Raw genomic sequence first — 10,105 nt, 5'->3', positions numbered from 1 at the left:
GGTTTGTAATAGATGTCCGTGTTGATTCGGTCGCCTGAGATAGAAATAGAAAGGTCGAGGAAGGGGAGGTGAGGAATCTGAGACTGTCCAGGTGAATTTGAGGTCGGGGTGGAAGGTGTTGGTGAAGTGGATGAACTGTTCAACCTCCTTGTGGGAGCACCAACTACACTGGCCCCACTCCCCACCTTTTCCTCCGCTACATCGATGACTGTATCGGCGCCGCCTCGTGCTCCCACGAGGAGGTTCAAACATGGACCAAAGAGCTGAATTTCAGAGGTGTTACAGCCCTTGACATCAAGGCCAAATGTGACCAAGTATGGCATCCAGGAGCACTAGCAAACTTGGAATCAATGGGTAGCAGGTGTCAAACTCTCCACTGTTTGGAGTCATACCTGGCACATAAAGTGATGGCTATGGTTCTGGAGGTCAGTCATCTCAGCTCCTGGACATCTCTGCAAGGGTTCCTCAGGCGGGTGTCCTAGGCACAACCATCTTCAGTTGTTTCATCAATGTCATTCCATCCATCATAAGGTCAGAAGTGTGGATGTTCACTGATAATTAAACAATGTTTAGTACCATTCACACCTCCTCCGATACTGAAGCAGTCCAGATTCAAATGCAACATGACCCAGACAGTTTCCAGGCTTGGGCTGAAAAGTGGCAAATAACATTCATGCCACACAAATGCATCCAATAACAGATGATCTAACCATTTTCCTTGATCTTCGTTGATGTTACAGGCAGCAGATACATGGGAACAGCACCATCTGCAGTTTCCCTCCAAGTCACTCGTCATCCTCACTTGGAAAAAAGTGCTGTTCCTTCACTATTACTGGGTCAAAATCCTGGAATTGCCTCCCCAAGGACTTTTTGGGACTACCAATAGCATATGGATTGCAGCGTTTCAAGATGGTAGTCCATCATTTTCTCAAAGACCTCCCACAAGCGAAAATAACAGATTTACCATTAACTATGTCAGAATTACCAGAAAATTGGTATTTTACCAATTAGCATTAAAGGATCTAAAGAATCCTTTCAGCAAATTCCATACTGTCATCAGACGTTTTTGAGGTTGAAAACAATTTCGACTGCAATTTGTTTTTATTCAATAATATGAGAACCTTTCTTAAACCATTTCACAGTTCAGTCCCTAATAATTAGTTCCAGATGTGTTTCAAACTTAATCATCGTGCATTGGTAAATATTAACAACAAACAGTGGAATTTTTGAGCAATAATCCAAAACCTATTTAAGTCTATAGAAACATTGGAACATAGGAGGAGGAGTAGGCCATTCGGTCCATCAGGTCCATTCTTCTTTCAACATGAATGTGGCTGATCTTCTGTCTCAGCACCATGCTCTCGTTCTCTCCCCATACCCTTTAACATCTTCAGCTTCAAGAAAACTCTTGAAATATGTTAACTACTTCACCTCTAAATCCTTCTTCAGGAGAACATTTCACAAATTCATCACCCTCTAAGTGAATAAATTTCTCATCTTCGTTGAAAATGGCCTGCACCATATCCTAAAAATGTGACTACTGGTTCTGCCATGCCCCCACCCCACCCCCAAAGAAGGTAAACATCATCTCTTCACTCAGTCTATCTAGCTGTGTCAGCATTTTATGAGTTTCAGTGAAATCCCTGTCACTCTTCTCAACTCGAGTGAATGCAGGCCCAGACAAACCAGTCTCTCTTTGTACAATACCTGCCATCCCAGCAATCAATCTGGTGAGCATTATAGAAAATAATAAATATTTCTTAGATAATGAGACCATAACTAGACACAATATTCACTAAGGCCCTGTAGAGCTGCAGTAAGACTTCTTTGTACTCAAATGTTTTTGCAAAGAAGACCAACATCCAACTTGTCTTCCTCACTGCTTGCTGCACTTGCATGCTTGCTTTCAATGACCAGTGTACAAGGACACTGAAGTACTTTTGTAAATCTTTTGTAAATTAACTTTTCCCAATCTATCACAATTTGAATAATACTCTGCCATTCTGTTTTCCCTATCAAAGTGGACATTCTCATTTATCCACATTATACTTCTTCAGCCATGTATTTGTCCACCCAACTCCTTTAAATCACCCTGAAACATCTTTACATCCTCCTCACCACTCACACACGTCATCAGCAAACTATGTTGCTTAGTCAAACCCAGTGAACTGAATCAATCACAATTGAGCAAGGAATTAGAAGAAAAATCAAAGTGTGACTGGGCTTCTTCCAGTCAGAAGGAAGGAAGTTGGGCCAAGATGCTATAGCATTCACTTCCAATATATGACATCAGATGTCCATGCAGCCAAGACTGGATGCCTCTCTCTCCGGGCCATTCTGTGAATGACAATTATTTCAGCAACTGCAGGGCCTTCTGGAATGGACTTTGACACTGGACCTCATGGTGCCCTTGGCAACTGTGGATCAGCCAGGTTTCAGATTGGAGAGCAACTTTGACAGGTTTACAAGGTATTAGGGCCAGGGTTTTCAGGCATTGAAACCAGAAAGTTGTGTGGGCCAGCTGGGGACTGTTTGGATCAGGAGGTGAACTCTCAATATTTTAAATTGTTGATAATCTTAAATTAGCATTTTTGTTTTCCTTAGAATGTTTGATGCCGCTGGAACAGAGTCATTGAACAGGAACTTCACGTGTTCAGTATGGTTTTCCCCCTCTCCCATGTAGCTGTTGGGTTCCAAGCACAGAAGTTGACTGTGAAGGGAAGAAGAAAATGAACAAGAATTTCATCTGTAATTGAACACTGAAAATAGATGGCTAAAGGAGGAACACGGAACGGAATCGTATGTTGTCCCTGGTGTTGAGGTTGTTGATAGTAAGCTAGAAGTCAGATAGAATTCTAGCTCTACGAGAATTAGGTTCTGGGTGGGACGACCCATGGTCACAGTCCAGCCTTGCCTCTAATTGAGGCCCTAAAGAGCCGTTTAATAGCCTCATCCTGGGGCTGCTAGGACTAACCAGCTGCAATTGGGCCTGTATGGTCCACTGGCAGTAACAGATAATTTATTAACATAAACAAAGACTGTAACTGTAACCCAAGAAATCTGCTAGGTTTATATCCAAAATATGACTTTATGTCCTGCTTGCCTCCTTCTGCTTTTAATGGATCCAAGTAAAGGAATGAATGATCAATCCTGATAAAGTGCATCAGTAAATTGAAATCTATTTTGGAGATTGCATGAGACTGTCTGCTTTTAACAATGTTTCTATTTTTAACCAATCATGTTTCCCTGGATCTTGGGAATTCCCTCAAGTAAAAATTAATGAAAATTCTTGGATCACTAAAGTGATTGCATTTGTACCACTGCTTATGAACCCAGGTGCAGGCGACCCTTCCATAATCTGTTTGCTCCTTTGACTGCAATAGAAGCCACCCCACTCAAAACTACTATCTCTGCCCTATGCTGGTAACAGGACTTCCTGTTGACTAGCAATTCCACCCATCAACACCAATTCTGTTCACCTCCAAGAGATCATATGCCATGGATCATCACCACACACCTTTGAAAATTAGATCATTACGCCACCATCTCCACATCACTTCCATCCACCTTGCCTTGCCACTTGAACCACTGACAGCACACTCTCACTAATTGCTCCTCCCGTGTTCTCCAGTTGCAGGGTTTCTTCCCTGACAAGCTGGGATGGGAAATCTGGTGAAAAACTTATAAAATTTTAGAAACTTAGACTTCTAATGCATAACTACACCCAATATCCTGTTCTAAATGTGAAGCCTTGTAAATAGTAGGACCAAATAATGAACAAATGAAAGGAACCAAATCAGATGTACAAAGAACATATTTTTTGCACTTATGCTTTTCGCTCAAATGGTACAAGAGACTGGTTAACCATTCAGTGGATCATTCACAAAAACTGATCATTCTATTCTGATTCCCATAGTCTGGGTCTTTCAGCTTGCAGATTTTCTTTTCAATCACCCCATCTCCAATAATCGTGGAATGTAGTGACATTGTGGTAATGTCAATATCCAGATGCACAGGTTAATGCTTGGGAATTTTGGTTAAAATCCCACCATGGCAGCTGGAATTTAAAGTTAGTTAATGCTGATCTTGCCAGTAATACCCATATCCATTAAAATAAAAATAGTTGAGTGAAACGTGCTGCAATAACAGATCCTTTCCTGGATCTGAAGCTGTACATGTGTGTCAGCATCATGTCATACCACAGCTCAGATTGCTTGCCAAAAGAATGTACACTGGAGATTCCTGCATTTGTTACCTGTAAAACACAAACATTAGCAATATGTTTGTTGTATTTTCTGAATGAGACATTCCAGCACACTTAATGTTATTCAGAATAGTGCTACACTTTTATCAGTTTTTGCATTTATACATGATCCAATGCATTTGAATGTGGTTATGAATTCTTTAGTAACATACAGAATATTAAAAATTATAGGGCAAAATTAAATTTTGTCACTTTTCATTTTCCTTTCACTCGTAAAATACATACATATTGCTTGAATATATGTATGGATGAGAAATTTATTGAGGATCATTTTTAGGAACAAATAGTCATTATCTCAAAGCATTTGCCAGGAGACCCAAGATTCGGTTGCTGTTGGGTCTTGGGGAAGTGGTGATGTAATAATCATGTCATTAGATTAATAATCTAAAGACCAAGGGACATGGGTTCAAATTTCATCATGACAACTGATGGAGTATAAATTAATAATTCTGGAATTGAAAATTCATCCCAGTAATGGTAATCATTGATCATTAGATGGTGTAAAAACCTATCTGGTTCCCAAATATCTTGAGGGAAAAAAATCCAATGTCCTTGTCTAACCTAGATGTGACTCCAGAACCTCAGCAATGTGGTTAATTTTTATTTGCCCTCTCCTAGACAGCCACTCAATGCATGGACAATTAGGGATGAGCAACAAATGTTGGCCTTGCCAGCACGCTCATAACCCACGAAAGAATATATTTTTAACGCCTGAATAATTCTCACAGGTTGTGGATATTAATCAGTTGTCCTGAGGCAGTCCATTATTTTTCTCTTGACCAACTTGGCTCAGCTTCCATGTTGGCAGTGGCCCCTGGCACATGTGGGGAGTGGGGAAAAAGCACATGCAGCATCAGATGAAGAGGAAAAATTGAGTTAGTGGTGAATGCAACAGACTGGTTCCCATCAGTATTTCTGTAAAATCAGGTGGTTTATTGACCTATGCAAGCTTGGCCAATCTTGATACATTTCTGGGAAATAGGTTATGACTCTCATTTCAGTATTGGTCAGTATTGCTGCAGCACAGCAGTGTAGGGCCTTTTGTGAATTTTCAGGGATCTTGGGGAGCTTATTGTTCTCTGTTGCTTTCTTCATGACAATGCTTCATCCAATCAAAGTCAATGTCAACCAATCAGTACTGTATTTTTCTGAAGTAAAACTTGTTGTGATCATTTGGAATGTAACATTTTTGCATTTTTCCAAGACCAAAATTAAAATCTTCAAAATATTCAGATTCAGTGAGTATGACTATGTCAGCTCCTGCTGGACTGTTCTGTGGAAAACTCCTCCCAATCTCGTATGACATAGCTGAGTGTGCCTTTAGCATATCCAGTGTCTAGGCTCATGGCGAGTGACAGTCTTTGGTTTGGATTTGATTTGGAGATAGTCAGCTCTCATAACATCAGCTTATGTTAATTGCTTAATACTGTTACAACATGGGGTAAACCCTTCTGCTAGTTTGAACCAGCCCCACAGAAAAGCTCACCTCGCCTCGTAAGCTAAAGTATGAGTGACCAAGAACTACAAAAATCCTTCTACGTAAAGAAAAAAATTAACTATTTATTCTTTTAACTCCGAGAAGCACAAGAACATTAAACAACAACTATCTACCCAATAATTCTCCTTTGTCTGATCAATATATCTACCTCCCACTCTACAATAATATACCGATTAAGTTTAACAAAAAAAATTCAAATTTCAAAACCAGCCAGTTATTGCTTTTCCCTTGGTATCTTCATCTGTACTTTCATGGATCTTTTCTTTGGTGTTCTGCTTCACAAATTTCATATGAAAAGGTACCTTTCAGAGAGAGTCTCTGCAGGCCGTATTTTCATTGGTGCTCTTTGCTGCTCTGGCTAACTATTCAAAATACCTGATTTTTATATATCCCAAAACTTCGGACCGTCTCATTGGTTTGATGTCATCGAAACACTAAAATTCAAAATTCAATTGGATTTTGGTATCTAGCGGCATAATTTAAATTGATTAGCCAAATTCGTATTTGTTGTGTACCATAGCAACGCAGCTCCAGCTATTTGTTTCACGACCAAATGTTACATTTTTAAATTCTCTAGGTCTGTGCCAGCTTCCACTCTCTCTTAAAAGTACAGTACACACCTATACCTTCATAACAACTCCCCCCTCAAAGGAAATAATGAACCATCATAAATCTTTTTTTTTTCTCTATTCCTTAACCGCATTACCATGACATACATATGACTTTAATCTAAGTTCATATTAACCTCTTCCCACATTGAATAGCTACCAATCTCATCTATATTTTATCAGTTAAATCTGCGATAACACATCTGCTATTACATTCTTACGACCCGCAACATGTATGATTCGTAAGTCTGTAACCAAAGACTCCAATGAAATAGTCTCATATTACTGTCTTTAAAACGTTCCAAAAATGTAAGAGGATTTTGATCCATGTACACAACCATCTCTGACAAATTGTTGGTGATATAAACATTAAAATGTTGTAACGCCAGTACCAAGTAGAGTATTTTCTCTGGTGAGTGTTGAGTTACTTTGAAAAGTAACCAACTGGCAGTTCTATTCCATCATCCTCTTCCTGTAGAAGTGCAGCTCCAATTCCTATGCCACTAGCATCGATGGCAATTTTGAAAGGTTTCAATAAGTTTGATGTGGCTAAAAATAGTGCAGTGGTTAATATCACTTTTAAATTGTCAAATGCCTCCTGGCACTGTTCTTTCCACCAAAATTTTGTATTCTTCTTCAGCAATTCTGTTAACGGTGCCACTACACTGCTGAAGTTTGGAACAAATTTATGATAGTCTGCTTAGTCCAAAAAGTTGAAGAATTTCTTTCTCCAAGGTTGGTCATGGAAATTCCTCCATGGTCTTCATCTTTGCATTCCTTAGGGTCAACCTTCCATGACCAATGAAATGTCCCAAGAACGTCAACTCTGCTTTCGCAAATTCAGTTTTAAGTTTATTACCAGTTTTGCTTCTCTTAATTGGCCAAAGAGCTCTGCCAACTGTACCATGTGATCTTTCTAGGACCTACTGACATCACCCAAACATACTGTACAGTTTGTAAACCCAGCCACAACTCTGTTCGTGAGTCTTTGGAATGTAGTGGGTACGTTCTTCATTCCAAAGGGTATCACTTTGAATTGATATTGCCCAATTGGCTGTTACAACACAGAAATTTCTTTCACCTTCTCTGATAAAGGTACCTGCCAATAATCACGCAGTAAGTCCAACTTTATGATGTAACTGGCTTGTCCCACTTTCTCGATACCGTCCTCCAATCTTGGTATTAAGTACGAGTCCAATTTCATTATGGCTTTGACTTCCTATAATCCACGCAAAATTGTGGAGTCATGTCGGGTTTGGGAACTAAGATGATTGGCAAACTCCACTTGCTCTGACTCAGTTCGATGATATCTTCTTTGAGCAAGGCCTCCACCTCCTTCTGGACCTGTCTGGCTTTGAAAGGTTTAAGCCGATAGGCGTGTTGTTTTATCAGAACAGGATACCCTATGTCTACCTCATGCACAATAGCATTTGTCCTCCCCATCTTATTCCTACATGTGTCTTCATACTGCTGTAACAAACCTTTCAATTGCGTTGTTTGCTCCTGAGACAGACAGTTTACTAACCTGTCCCACTCCTCAAGGACTTCCTCATTGTTTAACATATTTTGAGGCACATCAAATTCCACAACATCTGGATTTGATTCCATACTCTGTGGGGCAATAACTGACACCTGTTTCTCCAGTGCTTTCTCTCTGTCATCTTTACCAGATAGGAAAAACGATATCGGGTATGTCATGTAAACATGTTCACATATCGTCTTTACCAGATAGTTCACCTGACTCGATTTTTTTCAGAATCGAATAGGGACCACTAAACTTGGCTTTGAAGGGATTTCCTATCACTGGTAACAGTATTAACATGTCATCCCCATGGGAAGACGTCAGAGTCTCAGAGTTTTCATCTGCTACCTGCTTCATTCTATACTGTGCCTCCTTCAGGTGCTGTTTAGCTAACTCACCTGCTCAACTCACCGCACGAGCGGCATGGTGGCACAGTGGTTAGCACTGCTGCCTCACAGCGCCAGAGACCTGGGTTCAATTCCTGCCTCAGGCAACTGTCTGTATGGAGTTTGCACGTTCTCCCCGTGTCTGCGTGTGCACCGGTTTCCTCCCACAGTCCAAAAATGTGCAGGTTAGGTGAATTGGTCATGCTAAATTGCCCATAGTGTTAGGTGTAGGAGAATGGGTCTGGATGGGTTGCTCTTCTGAGGGTTGTGTGGACTTGTTGGGCCGAAGGGCCTGTTTCCACATTGTAAGTAATCTAATTTAATCTCTCCTTCACCTCTCATACATAATCCAACTGTGAGATCTCCAACTTTGGTCCTGTCAATTTCTCTTTAATTAATTTCTTAATTTCTTTCACTTCATGTCCAAATATTAACTCAAAGGGAGTGAACTGAGTAGATTTGTTTGAGGCATCTCTAATAGCAAACAATACGAATAGGATACCTAATCTGAATCATTCAGGTAATCCTGACAGTATGTTGTCAACATGGTCTTCAAGGTCTGATGCCACCTTTCTAATCTCCCTGGGATTCAGGGTGATACACACTTGATTTAAAGTGCTCTATACCCAAGCTATCCATTACTTTTTAAAGAGGCTAATAGTAAAATTAGACCTTTGGTCTGACTGAATCTCTCTGGGTAGCCCATACTGCATGAAGAAAGCTGCTAACTCCTCTACCATCCTTTTTGCCTTAATGCTCCGTAATGGAATTGCCTCTGGAAATTTGGTAGACACATCCACTATGGTTAGCAAGTACTGGTTCCCACTTTTAGTTCTCAGAAGGGACCAGCACAATCAATTGGGAATTGGCAACAAAGGTCCTGATTTTATTCCCACCTGTGGCTTACCTACCTGTGGCCTACCTACCTATGTATGACACGTGCGACAAACATTAATCCCATCCTTGTGCGTTCCAGGCCAATAGAAATGTTTTTTGTGCCTTAGCCTATGTCTTCTGTACATCTAGGTGACCTCCTACAGGTGGTTCACGTGCTACCCGTAACACGTCCTGTCTGTACCTACAGGCAACACAATCTGGTGTACTTTGGCCCATTTCTCCTCTGCACTAACCTGCCTTGCTCTCCATTTTCATCTGAGGATTCTATCTTTCAGATAATAACCCTCAGACATATTTTCTGTCTCCTTTTCAGAGTACGCATCAACATATATATCTTTTATTGTCTTGTGATGCTGTTGCATGTCTCTAAGCCTTTCAGGACTAAACACTTCTATCTATGCCTCTACCTGTTCAGGTTTTTCCTGCACCATTACATCAAACAGGGTGTCTGCTAAATGAACCTCAACTTTCTCTTTAGTTTTTGCTTCCTGCTATGACTTATGATAGTGGGAACCTTCATCATACCTGGATATTTTCCTTTTAACTCTTCAGTTTTCTGGTCTTACTTGGGCTTTTTCCACAACAAAGGGTGTCACTCCCACCTTGGACGCCGCTAAATTGTTCTCGAGAACAAACTGGAAATGACACTTTCTCAATCACTCCCACTGTTACTTCCCCAGTCCTGAGTTAGCACTCCAACCTGATCTTGCACTGGGGAACACTAAATGTCTGTCCATCTATCCCACAAATTACCACTCTCTCAGGTAACCAATCAAGAAGAGTGCAAATTTGTTCATCTCTGACTATTAGAGACTGGTTAGATCCTGTGTGTCACAAAATTATAACTTCTTGCCTTTCTTCCCCTGTTCTTTCTGAGTAAACTTTACCCACAGAGGTGAATTCATTATAGAGATCAGACACTAACTCTAT

The 10,105-nt window shown here is 40.5% G+C and overlaps 1 protein-coding gene across 7 annotated transcripts in view; it reads left to right on the top strand.

Moving 5' to 3' along the window:
- kcnq1.2 (potassium voltage-gated channel, KQT-like subfamily, member 1.2) overlaps positions 1-10,105 on the top strand; it is a 590,999-nt gene that overhangs the window by 495,501 nt on the left and 85,393 nt on the right. The window contains exon 20 of one of the 7 annotated variants that reach the window (XM_043709477.1): positions 2,605-4,090. The exons of the other annotated variants lie outside the window; for them this stretch is intronic. Within the exon in view, the coding sequence (XP_043565412.1) occupies positions 2,605-2,613 (9 nt within the window). The 3' untranslated portion in view covers positions 2,614-4,090. Of the gene's footprint in view, positions 1-2,604; positions 4,091-10,105 lie in introns of those variants that run through there. 7 annotated transcript variants of the gene reach the window in all.

This window comes from Chiloscyllium plagiosum, chromosome 19 (assembly GCF_004010195.1).
Source record: "Chiloscyllium plagiosum isolate BGI_BamShark_2017 chromosome 19, ASM401019v2, whole genome shotgun sequence".
Classification (NCBI taxonomy): Eukaryota; Metazoa; Chordata; class Chondrichthyes; order Orectolobiformes; family Hemiscylliidae; genus Chiloscyllium; species Chiloscyllium plagiosum.
This window is presented reverse-complemented; position numbering and strand designations above follow the sequence as displayed.